The sequence below is a fragment of the Ranitomeya imitator genome, chromosome 4, assembly GCF_032444005.1.
Source record: "Ranitomeya imitator isolate aRanImi1 chromosome 4, aRanImi1.pri, whole genome shotgun sequence".
NCBI classification, from domain to species: Eukaryota; Metazoa; Chordata; class Amphibia; order Anura; family Dendrobatidae; genus Ranitomeya; species Ranitomeya imitator.
The window spans coordinates 163,440,098-163,464,965 of record NC_091285.1 but is presented as its reverse complement, the minus strand read 5'-3'; the positions used below and the strand labels follow the sequence as shown (position 1 = coordinate 163,464,965).

Genomic DNA, 24,868 nt, shown 5'->3' with positions numbered 1-24,868 from the left:
CAAGCCACCTTTATTCTGTTAAACATATTCCTAGAAAACAGTTTTTTTTTCTCTTACCGTTTTTGTACGACTTTTTCCATTATCCTTCACTTTTTTGGCCAGTCTCTTTTTTTTCTTGTGCAAAGGCTTTGATTCTATTATCATCTCTTCAAGTTCAAATGTTGGATCACAGTTCAGTCGTCCTTTCTGGTTATATAACAGATAAAAGACAATTAATAATTTGCAATGTTAGCCTTCATTCTATTGATGGTAGTACCAGATATCAGACCCATGCTGATCATCACTGTGGCATATGCTGCTAGTATGAAAAATCTCTGATAATTTAGAGTAATAATTTATATCTTAAATACCTAGGGCCCCGATTCATAAAAGAGACTACGCCAGAATTGTAAATTAGAGAGGATATCCGGAACTTAAAAAAAAATAATATGCCTGAGCATTAACAGCCATGTAGCTGCCAACAGAGGCAACTACCTCTCTGTTGAACCCTGCGATGATCAATGACCGCTCCTCCCAGAGATTCAGCTACTTCCTTAGGAGCAATTTCTCTTCATGTTGACAGGGCGGGACTACTAGTGTCATGCTGATTGACAGCCAGCTTTCCCCAATTAGGCAGAGGGTAGGCAACTATCAATCAACATGACACCAGTAGTCCCACCCTGTCAACAGGAAAATAAACTGCCTTTCTGTTGGCATAACATCAGGGGAAGTTTGTGACAGCTCTGTGCCAGCGGAGAACGGCGCCAGCCACAGCAGGCAGGTAGGTAGCAACTACGTGCCTGTTAGTGCTTAGGCACATTTTTTTTAAGCCCCGGATATACCCTTTAAATCACTTTAAAAAGTCACAAAAGTTTTACACAGCTTAGAGTTGTGCAGAAATTTTGCACCTTTTCACATTGGCCAATTTTATTGAGCTCTACCAAAATGGGTTGAGTTGGGACGTGACTCCACAGCTTGTATGATGCCAAACAGATTGTGGTGTTCCTCACTCCAGAAATCTTACTTCTGTCGCTGACTGTGGTAAGATTTGTGTCGAGATGCATGGAGGCACTCATCAGACACTTCAGATTCTTTAAGAAGGTGCGGCTCTTAATAAATCAGGAGCATCTGATTCCAACACGCCTCTCATCAAGACCGGCGAGACAAGTTGCCAGTGCTGATAAATTCAGGCCTCTATGTTTATGAGCAGGCTTTACTCTATTGCATTCTAAACATAAATTACCTAAAATAATAGGCATGATAGTTCAGCAGTATGACAGAAAAAGTTGCACACCCAGAGATACAGGACAATAAATATTATTAAACACCATATAACGTCATGATGGAAAACAATTAAACATGACAACCCAGTAGATATGTATAAATCTCTGCACAGCAACATGGAGGCACTAAAATAGATAATAATAGTCAAGTCCAAAATCATATGATATTATATCCCATAGTAAAAACTAAAAAGGAAGAAAGGAAGTACCCAAACAAGGGATTAACCAAAGTATCTCCCTTGCTTGGATACTTCCTTTCTTCCTAAGTTGTTACTTATGATATGATGTAGGTTGATACTGAGTGATGCCCATCTTTGTCGTTTCATATTTCACAGTATGTTGTAAGAAGTTAAGTATGTCTGAACATGTATAAAATGCTGAAACCATAAAGAACCAATTTTTAAATGGCTCTGATCAGGAATATTGCCGTAGTAGCATTATGATCACCACTGTAAACTCTGATCTTACCGTAGGTGTAAATTCTGGAATCATTTTTTTCTGCAGTACTGCATCCCAGTTAATATCTGATAAACTAGGAAAGTTCTGGATGTCAGTGAGGCATGAAAAGCGTTCCTCTGGATTTCTGTCTAACAACTGCAATACATAAAACATATATTAATAGGATTTCCGTACGGGTGCAACTAGTAACATAATGATGTGTGATCACTTCATCAATGACTATCTTCAGAGCAGAAGGTGGTATCTTCGGATCTCTCACCAAAGGAATTAGATGAAGTCATATGACCCAGAGTAAACTGATATGTTGAGAATTTCCTATAAAAATGAGCACCAAATAATACTGGCCAAACCTAGTCTGCACAACACCCTCTAAGAGAAACAAACTTGTTTAAAGCGAAGCGGTCACCAGGATTTTGCTAAGTAAACTATAGGCATTGTCAGGTTGTCACTGTTGCACTGATTAAAATGATACTAGAGTTGAAAATAATCCGTCTTGTGGTTCTTGTTTAATATTTGTTTGCAGGTTTGAGTTAATGAGATTCTAGTGCTTCGGGGTGACCTGTGGGCGGTTCCTTTTTTGGTGCTCTGACCTTATCATCATCCTTATGAGCTTTAATGGCAGGTCACTCAACCTTTAGTGACCTGCACCCTACTTTAAATGCAGCAATTGCGCATTTAATACTGCGGTATTCAAAAAAATTTTTGGGCTCCAACAAAATGACTGCGGCCCATGCCCAATAGCTTCTATTGTCAAACAATGCTCTCAATCTGATTTGTGCAAGTGCCGCCCACTGTGTTCCGAAGATCAGTCTGGGAACACACACAAGAAGGCAAAACTGTCACCACTGAAAAATACAAAAGCTCCAGCACTAGTCCTCAGAGCAAAGAGGGTGGTGCATGCACAGATTGAGAGCATCGCTTGCCGATAGATACTACACCAGAAGAGCCATTTTGTTGGACATAAAAAGTTTTTTTAATATCACAGTATAAAATTGCAGGCACAGTATTTAAAGTAGGAGGCAGGTCACTTAAGGTTCCGTGACCTGTCATTTAAGCCCATAAGAATGACAAGGCTAGAGCACAAAAAGGCCCCTCCCACAGGCCCGCTCCTGAGGACGAGCATCTCATTAACTCAAAACTGCAAGCAAAGATTAAACAACAACCACAAGATGGATGTCTTCAACTCAGATATCATTTTAATCAGCATAATGGCGCCTACCTGACAATGCCAGTAGTTTACTTACCAAAATCCTGATGACAGGTTTACTTTAAGGCAGATGGAACCCTGCATGCAAAGTGCATGAGTGCCTATACTGTACCTCCTGAGGACTCAGATTGCTCATATAGGCATACCAATGGTTTTATACCATACATAGCATGCTCCACTGAATGTAGTATGTATGAAGCTATTCTTCATTAAAAGCATTGTTTTTAGGGGAGAACATCTCAATATGTGCAATGCCTGACACAGCCAGATAAAAGCCACATGGCAGCAAACTATTGAACCTGAACCTGGAGACATAGTAAAGTATTGTTAGGCCCCAAAAAGGTCTATCGGTGGTTCTTTAAAGTTCGGTATAATTCTAAGGCTTTACTGAGCCATCCAATAATATGGATGTAATTGAGTTCTTGGAATCATGTACATGTTGCATCTAAAAGGAAATTATCCATTTTTGCCCATTGCTCAGGAGTCGGTTTGTTTCAGTGCGGCACCTCCACACAATTCTTTATTACCGAGGAAAACATGGTGATTACACTGTACGTTTTTTTAAATTTTAGTTTGGAGAAATCTAAAAAAAATGAACAAAAATCCATCTAACCACATGCTGTTTTCTTTACCGATAATCTATACTGTGGCTTTACTTGTTTACGTGCGGGGAACAATGGTGTTTTCAGTGTGCGACAAGGTAGATTGTACGGCTTTGATGTGAATGATACATAGGCAGGCAGTTGGGACAAGTAAATGTTCCGGGCTCCCCAGGTAATTGTAGCAAATAATCTGTTTTGTGATTATGTGAATTACACAGCTGAGGAAAAGACACAGCAAAAGCCATAAGGAAAATGACTGGAAGAATAAGGAGCTGGAAACATTAAATGAAAATTGCTGTAAACGTAACAACGGCAGGTCAGTGTGACTGCTGCGGATGGAAAACGCTCACTGGATGGAAAACCAGCCAGATCCTTCAATGCTTACAAAATACATAGCCAGGAATAAGAATCTCTTCTACTAATTGTTCTATGTGAGGGGTAAAGTCCAGAATAAAGAAGAGGTCCAGGTGAAACCTAAATAGATCCTATGCATAGAGCAGAATCTGATAGTTCTCCTTGTGTTACAGTATGCTGTGTAAGGCCAGCGATTTCCATCCATGTCGGCCTAATATAGTTGACCTGAAAGACAAATACTGTATGTGGTCTATATATGAAATACTACAATGACCTACCTACAGAGTTGTGCCATGAATAGAAAAAAATAAGTTACTGTCTTTTGTGTATTCCCTGTAATTATTGCATGGACAAAACGTGCAGTGAAAAATTGCAGCAATTTGTTCGAGAAAAGCCCAAGGACAAAAAAACATGTTTTACTACAAATTACCTACTGGTACATTATCATTTATGCCAACGCTAATATTTTGCTGAAGAGGTCCTGCACATTAACTCAGGGCATTGACTGACTACCTCATTTACCGTGATGCCCAAAATACACAAGCATCCAGACCGCACAGAAAAAAATTACCTCCTCAAAGATGGCACCGCCAGCGCCTGCGCTCCGGAGCGGCTGGCTCCATCTTAGTGGAGACAATTTTCATTTTACTCTAGCAAGATGGCTCCTGAGCAGTAGCATATTGGCATTTTCAGATAGTTGCTACTGAGCATGCGCCGCTGGCATCTCAGAGGAGGCTTTTAAAAAAAAAAGAATTTACTTCAATCATCAAATAAAACAATTTAACACACATTACGCATGCAATCATGCTGCAGCACCGGTGAATTTTTTTTTACAATATATATAATATTCATTATAGTGGAAAAAGATTTTTGGGAGGCGCTTCCCTCTTGTAACTGGAATCCCAAAAAGACCTTGATTCTGGAACAATCTCCAGGTGGGGTTCCAGAGTAACAATATTACGCTTGTGTGTGTAAGATTAAATTTATTCTAAAAATATTTTTTACGTGCTCATGCACTAACATAAAAAACCCAACGCGTTTCTGCTCGGTATGCTATGGCATATCGGGAGTTTTACATACAACCCCTTCATTGGTGGGTCATTTTAACCAGTATATCGGTGCCGTACTGACACTATCTGTAGGTTACTGTGCACAATCCTGCTGACAGATTCCCTTTATTTAATATAAGGCTAAATGTTCGAGCTGATTCAGCATAAGCATGTAAGTGGAAAACTGTGAAAGAGAGTATATTGTGGATCATATTATTTAATGTACAGTTATATTCTTCACATTTTATCCTGACAACTATGGGGCAAGCCAAAAAATAAGTGGGATGCCAGGACTGTGGTCTATTAATCAAATAATATACCTGCTCGGCCATAGTCTTTAACTTGCATGCAGTAAACTTGTCAATCAGTCTCACATTCCAGGCCACTTCCCCAGTTCCTGTCATGCTCATTCTCACATTGGCAGTTTACTGCGGCACTCTATTCAGTATTCTCTCTCTCCATTTTTGCTTCATGTCCTCACACTCACAGCGCACACCTGGCAACATTTCAGAACAACACAACTTTGTCACTTCTCTGGTGTGCCTGGATTTGTTCCAACTTCTGTACTCTGCCACAATCTGTCATCACCGCTGTCTCTAATGGAGAGCCCACGCTCATACTCGTTACTTCTCTGGCAGTCTCACAAAACTCAGGCTCTCTCAGTGCGCTGCCAATACCCAACAGTTCGACTATGCTCTAACCCACTTGTCACTCAGTATGAAGGTAGTTGTCACACTGTGAAGGTCTTCAGTTAGGAAGAGAAGCCTCAAACTGTCCCTGGAGCTGGGACCCTACCTATCCCTGTCCCGGGGCACTCTAGAAGGTAGAGGGGACCCAGTCTCCGACCTAACTATGCTCCTGTAAAAATGCTAATCTGTCCCCTCCCCCACCCCATAAAGCATCGGAAAGAAATGAAAGGTAAACCAGATACAAAGACAAAACAGAGATAACAGAAAACCTCTATCATACAAAAGCACTAACCGACAATAGAGAAAAGATTTGGACTGGGGAGAATAAAATAAATGGGAAAACGGAACGGAACGGAGTTAAAATACATATGTACAACAGCAAACTACAGAACACCACAACTCCAATGCCAAATTTCAATTACATAGTTTTAGCACACCACCCAGGAAGTCGAATATCCAATAGCAACAACAATCTCCTATTTAGCACATTGTCCCCTAAGAACAAGGAAGCATAGCTTTCACTGGCAGAACAGAAGGTCTGGCCAGGTTTTATAGGAAGCGTTAATGACCAGACCAGAAGTGGCTGAAATGGAGCTGCATGTTTCTGACCAGCATGTCAATGGTCGTTAGCCTAACTCAGAACCAAAGGAAACCAAGTTCATTTAATATGATATCCAAATACACAGGTTAAATGGAAGATCTGGATTCACAATACACAGCAATCTTCTACTCCCAGATCTCCCTGGTTAGCGTAACACATTCGTGACCATTGTCCTCTCATGGGTTTCTTTCTACTACCAGCCTTACAGTGATCACTTGGCTCTCATGTTTGAGGCCACTACCATTTACCTTCTAGCTGCCAATCATTACTCCAGTACAGTGGTCTCTGGTGTTGAACTTGACCACCTCGCACTGATGCAACATTCTATGACGGCAGTCTCCTAGGACAGTCACAGAGGCAATTTCCCCTCAGTAGCCTGAAATACTGGCACGATGCCAGATCTTCCAAATTCACATGCTTTCAACACTTCATTAACTCTGCTTCGTTCTTCATGGTCTCTGCAACGGACGCCTTGCCTTAAAACGTCTGTCTGTCATCGACTTTTAACCTCTAAACATTAGCATGACTCAGAAATTAAGTGACAATTAAACATAGAATAGCAAAGAAGAAAAAAAGCCAGCTCACCGAGTAGCCACCGCAGGAGCACGGAACCCAACGCTGATCCACGCGGTCATCATATGGAGGAAAGAAGAAAATCGTTCCAGCTCCAAATAGTAAAATCCAAATTCCAACTTTATTTCGCCAATGTATAACCAACGGTGGACATATGCTCTACATGTGCATATCAGGACACGAGCGACGCGTTTCGATCCTACACGGATCTTTATCAAAGCTACATGTGAAATGGTCATCAATCAATATATAGACCCTATACACCAATAGCATTCAAATGAACGGTCACTTGACCGTGTAGAAGGTCCTTCACATATACACATAATAGTGGCAAAACATAAATGAAAACACACTGTGGTAAAACAAATCTGTGATAAAAAACATAACAACAACATATATAAACACATTCTAATAATGAAACATTAATTCGTTACGTCTATTCAAACCTGTAGGAGACCGATTGTTGAGATGGTAAATCCAAAAGGCCTCACGGGTATGGAGGCAACGAATAGTGTCTCCACCCCGTAGAGGCTTATTAACACGTTCGATCCCGTATGCCCGAAAAAATTTGGTGCTGCGAGCATGAGCAATTACAAAATGTTTGGAAGCCGCTGATAAGGTACGTGTAGATTCACCCGTATAACCTATATCATAAAGATGTTCATTGATACGAATTTTCAACTTTCGTGAAGTACAGCCAACATAAGACAGCTGACATGCAATGCAATCGATTTTGTAAATAACACATTTGGTATTGCAGTTAATATACTGCTTGATATTAAAACATTGCGTGTTATTGTGATTAGAGAATTTTTTGGTGATAATAGCATGTGCGCATGTTTTACAGTTATTAGTACCGCACTTGAAAAAACCATTGCACTCTAACCATGTTTTATTTCTTTTCTTATCCGTACAAAATAAACTCGGTGAGACTCTGTTGCCTATAGACGGTGCTTTTCTTGCAACAGCGTTAACACCAGTTTTCAAAATTTCTGCTAAATTTACATCCTCATATAATATGGGAAGGAATTTATTTATGATCCCTTTAATTTGATAAAATTGTTGGCTGAATTGAAAGCACACATAGGGCTTTCTATATGTAGGAGATGTCGGTGTTAATATTTTATTTTCCTTCCGTGCAATGAGATCTTCACGATTTTTGTTATCAAGAATCTTTTTAGCTCTTTTAAGCGTCCAATCTGGATAGTTGCGACGTTTCAATTTGCTAGAAACCAAATCTATCTCCGCGTTTAAATCACGCTGATCGCTACAATTACGTTTGATTCTAACAAACTCACCAACCGGCACAGACCGGATGGTGTGTCTGGGGTGGCCGCTACTAGCATGTAGTATAGTATTTCCACTTAACGATTTATGGTGTGTGCTAGTGGAGATGAAACAATTACTTATACCCTTTAATTTTAAATCCAAAAATTGAATATGAACCGGATCTTGCCTATATGAAAAACGAATGTTGTATTGGTTAGAATTTAAATATTCGATAAATTTCGGTATGGCAGATACATCTGACCCCCAAATCATTAGTAGGTCATCAATATATCTGCCATACCATATCAAACATGACAAAAAAGGATTTGATGCTGAAAAAATAAATTCGTACTCCCAAAAGGCCATAACGAGGTTGGCTAGAGACGGTGAAAATTTAGCGCCCATGGCCACGCCTGATTTTTGCAAAAAAAAATTACCATTGAAAGAAAAAAAATTATGTGTCATCAGAAAAAAAATTGCCTGTAAAATAAAATTTTTCAAATCAAACGAATAATTACTGAAATGATCCAAATGAAATTGAATAGCACACATAGCCAATTTATGTGGAATACATGTGTATAATGAAATGACATCGCAACATAGCCATGAATAGTTGGGCAACCATACTTTGTCGGAAAAGACTTTTAATACCTCTTTGGAATCTCTCAGATAGCCAGGAATTCTACGTACCAGAGGCTGCAATACTGAGTCCACCCATTCACACAGGTGCTCATTTGCTGAGCCAATGCCTGAAACTATTGGCCTCATGGGTGGAATCACATCGCTCTTATGGACTTTGGGGAGACCATGAAGGATTGGGCACACAGGATTGTCTACAATCATATACTCCTTTTGTTTCACAGATAATACACCAATGCTATGCCCTTCCTCAATAATTTTGTCCACCTTTTCTTTGAACTTAACCGAAGGGTCACAACTCAGTTTGTCATACACTAGTGTATCAGAAAGCAATTCCATGATTTTAGAACAATAATCTGTAGAATTTAATACAACCACCAATCCACCTTTATCTGACATCTTTATCACAAGATCATCCATTTCTTTAAGTTCATGCAGCTCGTGTCCTGATATGCACATGTAGAGCATATGTCCACCGTTGTTTTTACATTGGCGAAATAAAGTTGGAATTTGGATTTTACTATTTGGAGCTGGAACGATTTTCTTCTTTCCTCCATACAATTAAACATAGACAAGTGCACTAAGCATAATTCCATGAAAGTGCTGGAAACACACAAATCTCACAGGTAATCATCTCCCTCTGGCAGTGCTGTGACCTGGCAATAAAATACAATGGCATATAGAAACATACAGTGCAAAAAGGAAAATGCCTTATCTGTCTTACACAGTTACAAAACCAATTCAAGTGCTTAGAGTAGTAAGAGACAATATAAAGTATGCAGTGCTTGTCACAAATACATTTTGGATGGCTAAGAAAATCAACTTTAGAGCTTTATGTAAATGAAACTTCAAGTTCACAGCTAGCAGTCCAATTCCAGCAAGTGCACCAATTCTCCGTAAATTTCCATGCCCAGTGCTACCCACATGGGTAACTAATTGTGGCCATGCAGCTCTGTATTTGGTTCCGTGAATGTAACCCTTCTGTCATGGATTCCCTTTACATTTTAACAATGTTTTTACATGGTGGTCATGCATTCTAGGGTTTCACTATTATTGATAAAGTATGCTTTTTTATAACAATAATGAAAATGCTTTTCCTCTACAAATAATTAAGGTCATCTTGACTTCTTTTCATCTACCTTGGTTAGAGCACAGTAATGCACAAATAGGGCAGAAACATGTATGAAATTGACCCTGGGTAAAGGAAAACCTTGTAATGTCCGAAATAATGCAATATGTCCCTTCAAGCTCAAAAGGGAACCTTTTAAGATTGATCTTGTAGGCTCTCCTGGCATACTTTCTACCGACGAGGTAAGAATTTGAAGGAGGAGACGAAGAGGTTGCATTATATCTCACATTCAACTGAATTATTAGAATTGGTGATAGCTTAGACTTGGCCATATCTTACCTTGTACATTAATGACACCGTCGCTTTAGACCAAGCAGGAGGATAAGTAACAGTCGCTGTATGAAACACATGGACTATATCTGTTGCTGCACTACTTGAGTGAATGTGAAAAGGTCTCTGGGGAGAAAAAGCAAACACAATTATAATTCTTACAATGTAATAACATTATTCCCTGAAGTATATGATAAATCACGGTTTTAGGATTATGAATATGCAATATTGTGAGTGGACATGATGCAGAATCATATCCACTCAATGTGGGATAAAATATTATATTGTACATGTACAATAGTGTAGATATGAGCTGTAATATTTTATAATGGCTGTGCTATCATTTCAGCACTTTGCGAAATCTATGTTTTTTTTATTGTTTTTGGTATATTTGTATTCATAGTTTATTAGTTCTGCATCTCTTTAATGCATATAATACACAAATTTTAGTCCATGGAGTCTTTTGACCACTAGGGTATTAGTCTACACAGTCATGGCTGAAAGTGTTGGCACTCTTGAAATTCTCCCAGAAAATTATTGCAATTACACACGTCTATTTCCTTTGTGTATATTGAAATAACATTGAAAAAAAACAGAAAAAAAGGGTAAATTGGACACAATTTCAACCAAACCCCCAAAAATGGACTGGAAAAAATTGTTGGCACCCTCAATTTAATATTTGGCTGCACAACCTTTGGAATAAGTAACTGGAATAAAGATAAACTGGACCACCTCTCAACTGGAATTTTGGACCACTCTTCTTTTGCAAACTGCTCCAGGCCTCTCATATTTGAAAGGTGCTTTCTCCCAACAGCAATATTAAAATCTCTCCACAGGTGTTAAAGGGAACTTGTCAGCAGGAATATACATGTTAAACTAAAGGTAAGGATAAAATGGCACTGTCATACTGATTTAATACATATCCTTATTGTAAAAATTGGCAGCCTGGTTTATGTTAAATCATCATGTTAAATTTCGGTTTCATCAGTGCTTCGTTCTTCTGGGCAGGACTTCGAGGTGGGACTGTGGATAAGGTCTTTGGCTCAGAAGGCTCAGCCAAGACCCCTCCACTGCCTCTGTTGCATTCAACATCTTGGTTGTTTAAATTGTAGGCTGGCACCGTTCTAGCTGTGGCGGTTCTCTCGCAGATCTAGCTGGTGGTGGTCTTCATGAAAATGGCACCGGCAAATGCCCAGATACACCTCAATGACAAGCTGAGACCTCATTCCATACATGCGCCGCCTCAGCACCATTTTCCTAAAGATCGCCGGAGGTCGATCTGCTCATACGCAGATGCTATTTTCATGAAGAGGGCCACCAGCTGAATCTACAAGAGCGCTGCCCACAGCTAGGATGGCGACACCCCAAAATTTAAATAATTAAGATGTTGAATGCAACAGAGGCAACGGTGGGGTGTGGCTGAAACATTTGAGGAGAAGACCCTACCCATAGTCCTGCCTACAAGTCCCGCCCTAAAGCACTAAGCGCGGATGAAAGGGAAATTTATCATGATGATTTAACAAAACGCAGGCTGCAGATTTTTTACATTAAAGGTATGTATTAAATCAATATGACAGCACCATTCGGCTCATACCTTTAGTTTAACATGGATATTCCTGCTGAAAGGTTCTGTTTCAATAGGATTTAGATCCGGACTCATTGCTGGCCACTTCAGAACTCTCCAGCAGTTTGTTTCCATCTGTTTCTGGATGCTTTTTGAAGTATGTTTTGGGTCATTGTCCTGCTGGAAGACCCATGATGTAGGACACTCCCAGCTTTCTGGCACTGGGCACTACAAACCAAAATCCTTTGGTAATCTTCAGATTTCATGATGTCTTGCACATCATCAAGGCACCCGGTGCCAGGGGCAGAAAAAAAACTCCAAACCATCTTTGGACTTACGCCATATTTGACTGTAGGTACTGTGTTATTTTCTTTGTAGGCCTCATTCTGTTTTCAGTAAATAGTAGAATTATGTGCTCTACCAAAAGCTCTATCTTGGTCTCATCTGTCTACAAGATGCTTTCCCAGAAGGATTTTGGCTTATTCATATACATTTTACCAAACTGCAGTCTGGCTTATTTATGTGTGTGTCAGCAGTGGGGTCCTCCTGGGTCTCCTGCCATAGCATTTCATTTCATTCAAATGTCAGTGGATAGTTTGTGCTGACACTGATACACCCTGAGTCTGCAGAACTGCTTTAATTTCTTTGGAACTTGATTGGGGCTGCTTATCAACCATCTGGACTATCCTGCATTGCAACCTTTCATCAATTTTTATTTGCCGTCCATGTCCAGGGAGATTAGATGTGATTCCATACATTGTAAACTTATTGATTATGTTGCACACTGTAGACAAAAGAACATCAAGATATCTAGAGATGGACTTGCATCCTTGAAATTATTGATATTTTTCAACAACTTTGGTTCTCTAGTCCTCAGACAGTTCTCTCCTACTCTTACAGTTCTCTGTGGTTAGTGTGGCACACACAGACACACAATGCAAAGATTGAGTCAACTTCTCCCCTCTTTATCAGGTTTCATGTGTGATTTTCATATGGCCCAGACCTGTTGTCTGTGACAGTGGAGTTTAAACAAGCATCACAAGCTCAATTTTGTCTGACCCATTTTGGGGGTTTTGTGTCAAATTTAATTCAATTTGCCTTTTTTTCTTCTCTTATTGTTGTGTGGTACTAATACACAAAGGCAATAAACAGGTGTACAACAAAACAGGTGTAATTTCAATAATTTTCTGGGAGAAATACTTCATTTTCTGGAACAATTTCAAGGATGCCAACAATTTTGTCCATGACTGTATTTTATTTACAATTTTCAATCTGACAGAGTATAGAAGGTCATACAGAGGTCAGTTTTTGACATACAAGTTTTATCAGTAATTTTAACAGATAGGATTCATACCTATTATAGTCTATGGGGCTGCTCACATGTCCATTTATTTTTGTGGACTGAGTGGTCCACACCAAATTATGGAGACATGTTCGCTATTGATCTAGTCAGAGACAGCACTGTAGAAAAAAAAAATGTCCGCTCTCAGATTCCATTCATGTGTTGCCAGTTTTTCAATGACAAATTAATAGGAAAAGCTTGAGAAAACTCCATCAGTTTTATCTTGTATGCAAGAAAAACTGCTGAATCTCTGCAGGTAAAAACTGACTCACTGACGAAAATCTGATCCAAAACACTGATACATTTCAGACCTTTTTAGCATACCTAGAAGAAAATTACAAAATGAATTCTAACTGTCCATAAATATAATTTGCCATATGTAAAAGCACAAAGAATATTTCCAAGATTCATCAGAAAGGATGAATATTTTGTAAAGGAAAAGCCAGTGATCTATGAGAGAACTGTTTACTTTTTATTGCATAAGCCTGTCAAATCCTACATTTGGTTTGCGAACTACTGGAAAGGTTGCACTTTACTTGTAAGGACTAATCAAACACTCCGCTCTGGTATTGTTCAGTGTCTTCACATGATAAAACAGGCAATGGATAACTTAGGGTTTCAGTAGCTAATGCATAGCTAATAAAAATGTATAGAGTCATTTCTCAGAATCTAAAAATATACTTTCTTGGTAAAAATGCTAATTGTCTTCTGATGAAAGCATCTCTGTCTATGCATCTTCTTCGTAGCTACCATGGCAGTAATCACATTGTGCATAATAATATAATAAGCTCAACAAACAATATAAGAATTTATACACGTAGAAGGAAGAGATAAAGCACATACCCTGCCTCGCAGAAGTTCATACGCTGTAACGCCTAAGGACCACCAGTCAACAGCATAAGAATAACTGATTTGACCTCTTGGGTAGAACATTTCTGGAGCTGCAAAATCATTAAAAAAATACCTTTGTAGATATCAGAAAATATTTCTAGAATTGGCAATTTTATAGCATTAAAAAGGCACATGTTGCCTGCTGGTGCAGACGTGCAGTAGTCTCACTATGATGCCAGGCCATGTCTCTTAAGGTACCTTCACACATAACGATATTGTTAACGATATCATTGCTATTTGTGACGTAGCAACGATATCGTTAATGAAATCGTTATGTGTGACAGCGACCAACGATCAGGCCCCTGCTGGGAGATCGTTGGTCGCTGAAGAAAGTCCAGAACTTTATTTCGTCGCTGGACTCCTGCTGACATCGCTGGATCGGCGTGTGTGACACCGATCCAGCGATGTCTTCACTGGTAACCAGGGTAAACATCGGGTAACTAAGCGCAGGGCCGCGCTTAGTAACCCGATGTTTACCCTGGTTACCATGCTAAAAGTAAAAAAAAACAAACAGTACATACTTACCTACAGCCATCTGTCCTCCAGCGCTGTGCTCTGCACTCCTCCTGTACTGTCTGTGAGCTGGAAAGCAGAGCGGTGACGTCACCGCTCTGCTTTCCGGCTCACAGCCAGTACAGGAGGAGAGCAGAGAACCAGAGCGCAGCGCTGGAGGACAGACAGCGGTAGGTAAGTATGTAGTGTTTGTTTTTTTTTACTTTTAGGATGGTAACCAGGGTAAACATCGGGTTACTACGCGCGGCCCTGCGCTTAGTTACCCGATGTTTACCCTGGTTACCGGCATCGTTGGTCGCTGGAGAGCGGTCTGTGTGACAGCTCTCCAGCGACCAAACAGCGACGCTGCAGCGATCCGGATCGTTGTCGGTATCGCTGCAGCGTCGCTTAATGTGAAGGGGCCTTTACAGTTTTATGTATGGTTTAATGTGGGAGGGGATGCTTCCAAATGAAAGAAGTCAACATTACTCCAAGACTCTGCCCTTGACTTTACTTCTGTGCTTCTACTCCAGCCATTTCCACAGCACCAGAAAACATGACGTCATGACCACCAGTCCCCTGTTCATGTAGCTGTAAGCAGGTGGCAGGATGCAGTGACGCAAGAGAGGCAGAGCAAGGATTAGCAGTTTTAATTTAACAGGGGATACTCCACGCAGGGAGAAAAACAGTTAAATGAGGGTTAAACAGTACAAGGGTAGGCAATAGGTAGAGTGAATTGAGCAATAAACAATATAATGGCATTTCCTTAAATCACTTATCGTGTCAAAGGCTTCTCAGTTTTATGCTGAAGCTTGGAGGGCAGCAGCGCCAATAATGGCCGTCTCAGTGCTGTTCCAGTGGGGTCCCGCAAACAACAGTCCATCTTCTGGCGGCAGCGGTCAGTCTCCGGTACCTTCCGCTGAGCCCCTAGTCCACACGTTGACGCGGCCGCGATGAGAAGGGCAGTAACACTTGCAGGGTCCAACGTGAGGTGATCAGCAGCAATGGGCCAGGTAAGCTGCAGAAGTTTGTCTACTTATCAGCTCTTCCTAGGTCGCCCGTGCACTGTACACCCAGCCATGAGGCACACGGTATCTCTCAGTTACGCAGAAGCAGGGCACCCAGCACCTTGGTTTCTGACAGTCACTTGGGTGGTGGCCGGAGCTGACAGGTGCAGACCGACGCGGCGTGGGTGCTAAGGTAATGGAGCACACCCCTCAGCTTGCTGCACGCTGCCTGTCTGCGCCAAAACTAACTCCTTTTGCTTGTGTATGCCCCCTGCTTCTGAGTCAGGGGTTCTGTCCGGGCCCTTATGCCTTCCCCCGGACAGCAGGGGATGCAGCAGTTCTGGACCTGGCGTGGTACAAGTGCCCACGGTCCGGTGCTTCTCCTTACACTCCCCCTCTCCTTTAGCTCGCCATTCCATGGGTGAGAGTTCTTGCAGTGAACGTTGCCACTCTTCCATTTCTTGCACAATCCACTGTCAAACTGGTCCTGCTCATAGCGGGTAGGGGGTATTCCCGCGGTGGTCCGTTCAATACGACGTAGGTAAGGTTTAGTTGTGGAGTCAGGCTGAATAGTGGAAGGTTTGTGGATGCTCAGTTCCCAGGGAACAGCCATCTCTGGAGTTTCTGAGTCTGAGGAAGGTGTAAAAGGTTCATCCTCTTCGTAGTCAGGAGCAGGATGACTAAGCACCTAGCTAAGGTCAGATCATCTCTTTTCTTCATCAGGGTCCCTTAACAGGGAGGTACGCAACATGTTGTGGTGAACTATTCGGGTAGGCGCCCCTTCTTCTCCCTCTGGTCGAATCTCATACACCAGACCAGCATTGTCAAGCCAACATTTCACTCGATATGGGGTTTTCTCCCACCGGTAGTACAGCTTGCCCCGTGGCCTCTTGTCTCGGACCAGCACTCGATCCCCTGCTTTAAGAGCTGCCCCTCAGAGGGGTGGTTCTTCACGGTGTTCAAGTTCTCGCAACTCAGTCGGAACCAGCCGATGAAGAGTCTGCAACCGATGTCTATGTTTTCAGACCCAAGAAGACACCCCCGTCCGAGGGTAGTCCTCTTCTGGGTCCAGCTCCAACTCGGTGATCTCTCGTCCCTTCCTCCCAATCAGAGTGTACGGAGTATATCCTGTAGTCCGGTGCACCCGGTTGTTGTGTACACAGACCAATTCAGCCACATACTCAGGCCAATGGACTTTCTGGTCTTCCGCCAATGTTCTCAGCATTTGAATCAGTGTATGGTTAAAGCGTTCACAGGCTCCATTCCCCTGAGGGCGACATAGCGTCATTCTTGACTTCTCAATTTGTGATAGACGGTGCCATCACTTGGCCTTGATCTGAATGAATTCGCTTCAGGCAACCGTACACCCAGATAAAGTTTTGACAGATAGCCTGGGTAGCCAACCCGGCGGTCTGATCTCGGGTTGGGGTAACCACTGCAAACTTGGTGAAGTGGTCAGTCATCACCAGACAATAACCATGGTGAGCGGGACCCACGGTCAAATAGTTGATCATCAACATTTCTAAGGGGCAGAGGTCACGATGGTCTGGGTGGGAGCTCTTTGCTCTGGGGTCTTGGCTAGCTCACAGCTTCGGCATTGCTGACAGGCCTTTTCTACCGCAGTCTTCAAGTGGGGGTGATAGACCAGCTTCTGTAGCCACTGGAATGTCTTCTCTGGACCAAAGTGAGCTCCCCTTTCATGAGCCTCTGTGGCCACTATGCGGATTACATTCTCAGGGAGCACCACCTGCCAAGCGACTCCCAACTCATCCACCAACTGCACTTTCCTATACAGCAGGCCATCCTTCAATTGGAGCCTCTCCCATTGTCTGAGAATCTGCAAAGCCCCAGGGGACAGAGCACCTCTTTCATCTCGGCTAGGTGCCTGCTTCAATGCTACCCACTGTCTCAGCTGGGCAAGTTCTGTGTCTTCCTGTTGCAGCTGCACCCAATCATCTCGAGATCGTCCTAACACCTGTTCCCTGGACACCTCGCCGATCTGTCCCTGCATCGTCACCAATAACCTGGTGAAGTCCCGGATGCCCGGAATCTCTTCTGCCTCCATTTCTTCATCCCGATCATGGCACGAGCGCTCATGTGTCACTCTGGATAAGGCATCAGCTTGTGTATTCTCAGCTCCTTTCTGATACGCAATCTTGTACCGGTATTTCGCCATGCGGACCACCCATCTTTGTTCCAGGGCTCCCAGTTTGGCATTTTCCAGATGAGCCAACGGGTTGTGGTCGGTGCGCACCAAGACTTCGGACCCTGACAGGTATTCAGCAAACTTTTCAGTCATCGCCCATACCAGCGCCAGCAGCTCACTCTTTCCCATCTTGCACTTGAAAGAGCATGGCCCCAGACCATGGAGACTTCCGTCGGTGTGTAAAATGAAGGGTTGCGAGAAGTCGGCATAGGCTAGTATTGGAGCTTCTGTGAGGGCCATCTTCAAAGCCCGGAAGGCTTCCTCATGGCTGCTCCCCCACTGGATAGTTCAATTCTTTGACCCAGATGGTACTCCTTTGAGCAGCTCTAGCAACGGATTAGCGATGCGAGTGAAGCTTTTCTAGAACCTCCAGTAATATCCAGTTAGCCCCAGAAAAGCCCGCACATCCTTCACTGTCTTCGGGGTGGGCCAGTCCTGCACTGTTGCTATCTTCTCATGGGTAGGCCTCACCCCATCAGCAGATACGACTTGTCCCAGATACTTAATCTGTTTGCAGAAGAGGTGACACTTTTGGGGCTTTCAGAGAATATTTTTGTAGTCGACTCAACACTTGCTCTAGCCACTGGAGATGTTCTTCAAAGGTAGCTGCATAGACTATGATATCATCCAGATAGATAAGCGTTGCTTCAAAGTTCAGATCCCCCAATCACCTCTCTATCAGGCGTTGAAAGGGCATTCGATTGAAATCAAATAATAACATAGGCAGCATGAACACTGTCTTCGGCTGATCATGTTCGGCCATGGGCACCAGCCAATATCCGCTGGTCAGATCTAGGGATGAAAAGCATTTCACTTTTCCTAAAGCAGACAAGGATTCTTCAATCCTGGGCAGGGGATATGAATCTCGTAACGTACAGACATTCATTCGCAGGTAGTCGACACAGAAGCGCAGGGTCCCATCTTTTTTTCATACTAGCATGATGGCGGCGGCCCACAGGCTTTGACTCTCCCAAATAACTTCACTCTGCAGCATGTGGGATAACATTTCTTTCACCTCTTGATACATCTGAGGCGGAATCTGGCAGTATCTTTCTCAAATCGGGGCGGTACTTCTTGTAGGTATCTCGTGGGTTATGGCAGTGGTACACCCGAAGTCATCCTCATGATGGGCGAAGACATCCTGGTAGCACACCAGCATGGCCTCCACCTGTTGCACTTGTGGTGGGGAGAGTCCCGACAGTTCAGTCCGCATCTGTTCCAAGTTCCGGTGCCCCTCTCTTGTGCTTCGAGGCAGATGCTCTGGGGCCATGGTAATACCTATAGTCCATGGATCTCCTGGTTTCACTGCTAATTGGACAGTATCTGGCGGCACCAGTTCTTCAGGCATGCCAAGCACCTGTGCCAGCTCATTCCTGGATGAAAGGGTCAAACTGTCTTACCCTAGGTTGAAACACCGCACCAGTACATTACCATCATGAACAGTGGCCAAGGTCCGAGCAACAAGGAGTCCGGGGCATATCTGGTCTGCTATGGTTGGCTCAATCTGGAATTCCACCCGTTTTTCTGAAGTCAGACCACTCTTCCCGCATTCCTTGTATCTCCTTCTGGATTTCTCTGACCCAGCCTGGCTCAGCTTCAGTTGAAGCAGGCACCTCCCCACTCCGGACCTTCCCTGCCGATGCTGCCGTCCCCTGCTCTTGCTTACGCACGCGCGCCTCTGCCCCAACTTCTAGGAAAGACATGCGGGGATTAACGTGCAAGCACTGTCACAGGGCCTGCTTAAGCAGTAGGCTTCTAAGACCGGCTCTCAGTTGGTTTCTCAAGATCACATCAGGGGGCCTCCCACCCACATCATTTCGCTTAGCGATTGCTGTGTGGATCTCTTGCAAGGCATTCATATACTGGGTCATGGACTCCCCTTTACTCTGCACACGATTGAAGAAGTGCATGCGCAATTCCCCAATATCTGTGGGATCCCCATGCATCTCCTCTAATATCTGCAACATCTTCGTAAAAGTGTTCCGTTTATGTGGGGGCCGAAACATTATGGAACATCTGGCTTCTCCATCCAGGGCCATCACAGCAATCTCTGCCTGCTTCGCAGGGGTCAAAGGGTGCATTCTCAGCATCCCCTTGACCCGCTCAGTCCAGTCCCACAGCAGTGAATTGCTCCTGGTGAATTCTGGTAGATTGCCGAGCATGGCCCCCAATGGCAAGCTGACCCTTGGGGCACCCATGGCCACTTGGTCTGATGTCTCTGTGCTCGTGGACTGAATCCTGCTGACTATGCCAATTGCAAGCGGGTTGCGGGATGCAGTGACGCTAAATGTACGTTCACATTTGCGGTTTGCGCCGCAGCGTCGCCGCCGCAACAAAACGCATGCGTCGTGCGGCCCTATCTTTAACATTGGCGCCGCATGGGGCCGCATGTGCATGCGTTGTGTTGCGTTTTACGCCGCATGCGGCGTTAGGGCGCACCTGTCTGGGCGCGGCAAACGCAACATGTTGGATTTTTTGTGCGGCGCCGACCTTTTAAAAAACGCATGCGTCGTGCGGCCCTATCTTTAACATTGGCGCCGCATGGGGCCGCATGTGCATGCGTTTTGCTGCGTTTTTGTTTGCATTGTGCGTTGCGGCGACGACGCTGCGGCGCACAACGCAAATGTGAACTTAGACTTAGAGAGGCAGAACAAGGGTTAACAGTTTTAGTTTAACAGGGGATGCTCTAAGCAGGGAGATAAACAGTTAAATGAGGGTTAAAACAGTTCAAGGGTAGGCAATAGGTAGAGTGAATTGAGCAATAAACAAGATAATGGCAGTTCTTTAAATCACTTATCGTGTCAAAGGCTTCCCAGTCTTCTGTTGAAGTTTGGAGGGCGGCGGCGCCAATAACGGCTGGCCCGATGCTGTTCCAGTGGGGTCCTGCAAACAATGGTCCATCTTGTGGTGGCAGTGGTTGGTCTCCGGTACCTTCCACTGAGCCCCTAGTCCATAAGTTGGCGCAGCCAGGATGACAAGGGCCCTGACACTTGCAAGGGTCCAATGTGAGGTGATTAGCAGCAATGGGCAAGGTAAGCTGCAGAAGTTCGTCTGCTACTTGGCTTCTCCTAGTCGGCACATGCACTGTACTCCCAGCCACGGGGCACACAGTATCTCTCAGTCGTGCAGAAACAGGGCACCCAGCATCTTGGTCTCTGACAGTCACTCAGGTAGTGGCCAGAGCTGGTGGGCTCAGGCCGACGCGGCGCAGGTGCTCAGGTAACGGAGCACACCCCTCATCCTGCTGCACGCTGCCTGTCCGCTCCAAAACTAACTCCTGCCACTTGCGCTTTTGCTTGTGTACGCCCCCTGCTTCTGAGTTAGGGGTTCTGCCCGGGCCCTTATCCCTTTCCTGCAGCCTCAGCAGTTCCAGACTCAGCGTCTTACAAGTGCCCACGGTCCGGTGCTTCTCCTTACATAGCTAATCAGTGGCGTCGGTGATCTGGTGACGGGTGGTCGTGATTTCATATTTTCTTGGATGGTAGAGATGGCTGGAATGGTGGTGGTGGAGTTGATGGCAAGTAAAGGATGTCAGCTTACCTTCTTTTCGAAACATCCTTTGCTAAAAAAGAAAAACCCTTTTAAAAAGCATTTATGAATTCTAACAAAATATTCCTGGAATAGCAAAAATAACCTAGCAAACTCAGGTAATCATGATGATGGTTTCCACCTGCAAAAAGGTGATAAAACTTGATATCGTACCTGTGCCAATTTTTCTAATCGCCATCACAGTGTAATGTATTGTCATGATTGATAAAATGTCACCATGTCCTTTAGGAACATAATAGCATTTTTGGTTTTGGCATTATTTTTGTGTTCAGTGACTCACAAGCTCCCATTGATGTTACCTTTAGGACAAGTCAAAGATGGTTAGATGAAAGATGTTTAACTGAAAAATGACCATGTACAGTAGTTTGTGGCTTTATGCAGTCTTGTTTTTTTATTTTTGCCAGTAGTAGACTTGTAACATACTACATACTATAGATTATTGAAAACAAAAACCATAGAACAGAATACGTGCTATTATGAATAGAATCCCTATACCAAGTGGCTCCAAGGGTCAAATTTTAAAGGACACTCCCCACTATCTCATAGAAAACCAAACATACATACTGTACAGTGGATTATTATAGAGCTCCCTTAGACTTGATGAAGCTGGTGTACTTAGTTTGAAAACCAACGTCAGAATGGCTGTATAATCCATTTTGAGCATTCCCCTCTGGATATCAAAAGCAGCATTATAATATCAAACTTTTAAACTATTAAAGAGGATAGTCCAGACATTTTTTGCATTGTTTTCAAAAGTCAATGCAACGGCCTCATCAAGTGTTAAAGTATGTGAACACAACGTCTTTTTGAGGAGCATCGGCTCAGAAACCCACCTGAAAAAGCGTTGAAAAAAATGCTAAAAAGAATGAATATATGCAATGCAATGCTACAATGACTTGCTGTTTGTTCATATGCTCAGTTTTTTTTAGCTTCTTTTAAGCATTAATGGCTTAGGAAGAAGCGAAGGGGTTAAAAGAAGTGATCTGATTATTCTTCGGGCGAAGTAGAAGTATGTGTGTGTTCCTTATTTGCAGTAGATGTGCTTTAGTATTTCCAGTATATGGGTCAATGAAATGAATACTGGTGAATTTGATTATTTCATACTCCGAAGACTGGCTCCACTGTGCAGCCAGAGCGTTGTCATTACAATGGTGATGTTGGTGCTCTATTAGGTGATACCATTATTTAATGAGACCTGGCAATGAAAGCAGACAACACAAATCTCTGAAGGCACAGGTTGGCTTCATTTTAGCTGATTTGTGAAGCTGCTCTGGCTCCGCAATGAAGGCGCTACCACAAGTGAAGTACCACTTCCGCTTAATAGCGATCTGGGAATTAATAAAAAAAGTCCTTCAGCATCAATAAGGAGTCTGACACTCCTATACCTACTTAACATACAGATCAGTCTTTAAGTAGTATTTAAGGGGAACGGGCCATATTGTACAGGCAGTCTGCTGACAGCATGGTGTAGAAAAGGAGAAACTGAGCAGAATGAAATATAGATTTGTTGGAAAATATTCAGTTACTTGTATTTTATCATTGAAGTCCCTGGTGTTTAAATGTATATGAGTCCACTGGGTGGTCCTACTAGAGATTGACAGCTATCTCTACATGCACAGTCATACAGGCAAGACTGTCAATCACTGAGTAGGACCGCCCACTGAACTCGTATACATATAGACACCAGGGACCTGAGTGATAAAATACCAGTCCAGTAGGCGGTCCTGCAAGTGATTCAAAACTATCTCTGCATGCACAGTCAGTATCACTGAGTGGGACTGCCCACTGGACTCATGTACAAAGAAACACTAGAGATTTCAAAGATAAAATATTTTTTAATTGAAATTTCCCACGAAAATGTGTGTGTACTTAGTTCCTCCTTCCTGCCTGCATAAAAGATAGCATTTTCAACATGACAGGTTTCCTTTAAACGGATATTGTTGTAAAAAGCCATTATGTACAGAGGAAAACTAACATCTTTGGAGCTGGTGCTCCTAGGATAGGCTTCTACCCTTGTGGTGGATGCCTTGCTTGTAAAAACTTGAGACGTGCCACATCCTTCAGGTCATCAGATGGCCAGAAAGAATACACTATAAGGGACCACATCACTTGTAGCACCACGAATGTGGTATACTACGCAGTATGTCCCTGTGATTTGGTGTATGTGGGCCTTACATCCAGGGAACTGCGTGTTCGCATACGCGAGCACGTAAGGGATATAGTGGCCGCACGTGACATGGAGGATGTGGCTACAATGAAACCAATCCCAAAGCATTTTCGTCTCAAGCACAATAGTAATCCTGATGGCTTCAAAGCTTGGGGGATAGACAAAATCCGTGTGGGCATCAGGGGTGGTGACACCAAGCGTCTGTTGGCTCAAAGAGAATGCCGGTGGATTACGGTATTAAATACGGTGACACCGGCAGGACTTAACGAACAAGTGAGCTTTAGTCCATTTCTGTAGGTATATTATGCGACATCCCAGTCTTGTGTTTTTAACTTTGTGTGTTTTTATGGGTTATGTATGTGATGTCTTTTATACTAATTATGGTTTTTATTCTTTATTTTTTTATTTTTATTTGTAGTATAGTTCAGTCATATTTCCCCTGATGTGTGAACTACATAACCGTTTGGGCCATATGATTATGCTGGAGACAACATTTTGACAGCAGTATTGAAAATATGGAGGACAGACTGGATACCATCACCATTATCACATTGATGAGAATGTCATATTATAATATTTTTACATTTCCTGTGTTTATATATTATTATTTGTTTTATTCACGTTCACGTTTTTTATATATTATTGGTTGTTTTTGGGCAGTTTTTTTCTGCATTACATACTTGGTATAATTATAAACAATGATGGTGCTTAGATTATAAATGTTGTATGAAGAGTCACGGTTTATACACAGTAATGTGGCGGTAGTACTTCTCTGTTCCTTCCGTTCCGGTAATTGTCCCAGCATTTTCTATTTCTTTCCGGATCCTGTGGTGCGCATGTCTCCTGTGGTGCGCATCGGGGCATGGCTGATGGTGAATAGGGATGACATGTGCGTTCCAGTTACGTCGTACTTACAGGGACGCTGACACGCAGTGTTGTTCCGCTCACCGGAAGTGATGCTTTTCGGTGCGCACAGGTCAGGGAACATGCGCCGGTTACACAGTTTCCGGTACCTTTGGGTATTTAATGTCGGCCCTCACACACCTGATCACCGCACCTTGAGAAAGATCAGCGAAACGCGCGTCGGTGGCGGCGTGATACGGGCCCGGCTCTGCACAATAATATGGGTAAGCTCCCTGAATGAATACTTGTATTCCAACTGCATACTGGTATGCCGCAACTTTGTGAAAACCGCTAAATGCTTTAATTGATATGTGTTGGGGGTGAGCTTCCCAATAAAATTATGGGCACTATGCACTTTATTGTTAACCATTACCAGCCGGGTTACCTGTGACTACCCTTACCCTGTTTTTGTGTTAAAATTATGTATTATTATGCTATTACTGTATTGATGAATTATTAATAAAGTATTGTATACGGTTTTGTTAAAAAGGTTTGGACTGAGTACTCCATTTTTCTCTTTTGGTTATATAGTGTTATCGGGAGTGTCCATTTGACGTTAGAAGGCCTATGATATGAGGATTATTTAGACGCAATTCATGGGCAGAATATTTAAAGTGTTCTATTTGGTTTCGTGTTACATTATT

The 24,868-nt window shown here is 43.0% G+C and overlaps 1 protein-coding gene across 1 annotated transcript in view; it reads right to left on the bottom strand.

The window, feature by feature from the left end:
• Positions 1 to 24,868, bottom strand: part of STK32A (serine/threonine kinase 32A) — a 363,613-nt gene that overhangs the window by 22,967 nt on the left and 315,778 nt on the right. Inside the window, exons 8-11 of the mRNA XM_069764076.1 lie at positions 13,853 to 13,950; positions 10,113 to 10,229; positions 1,731 to 1,856; positions 58 to 186 (exon numbers count right to left, since the gene is read on the bottom strand). Coding sequence (XP_069620177.1) covers positions 58 to 186; positions 1,731 to 1,856; positions 10,113 to 10,229; positions 13,853 to 13,950 — 470 coding nt within the window. The remainder of the gene's footprint in view (positions 1 to 57; positions 187 to 1,730; positions 1,857 to 10,112; positions 10,230 to 13,852; positions 13,951 to 24,868) is intronic.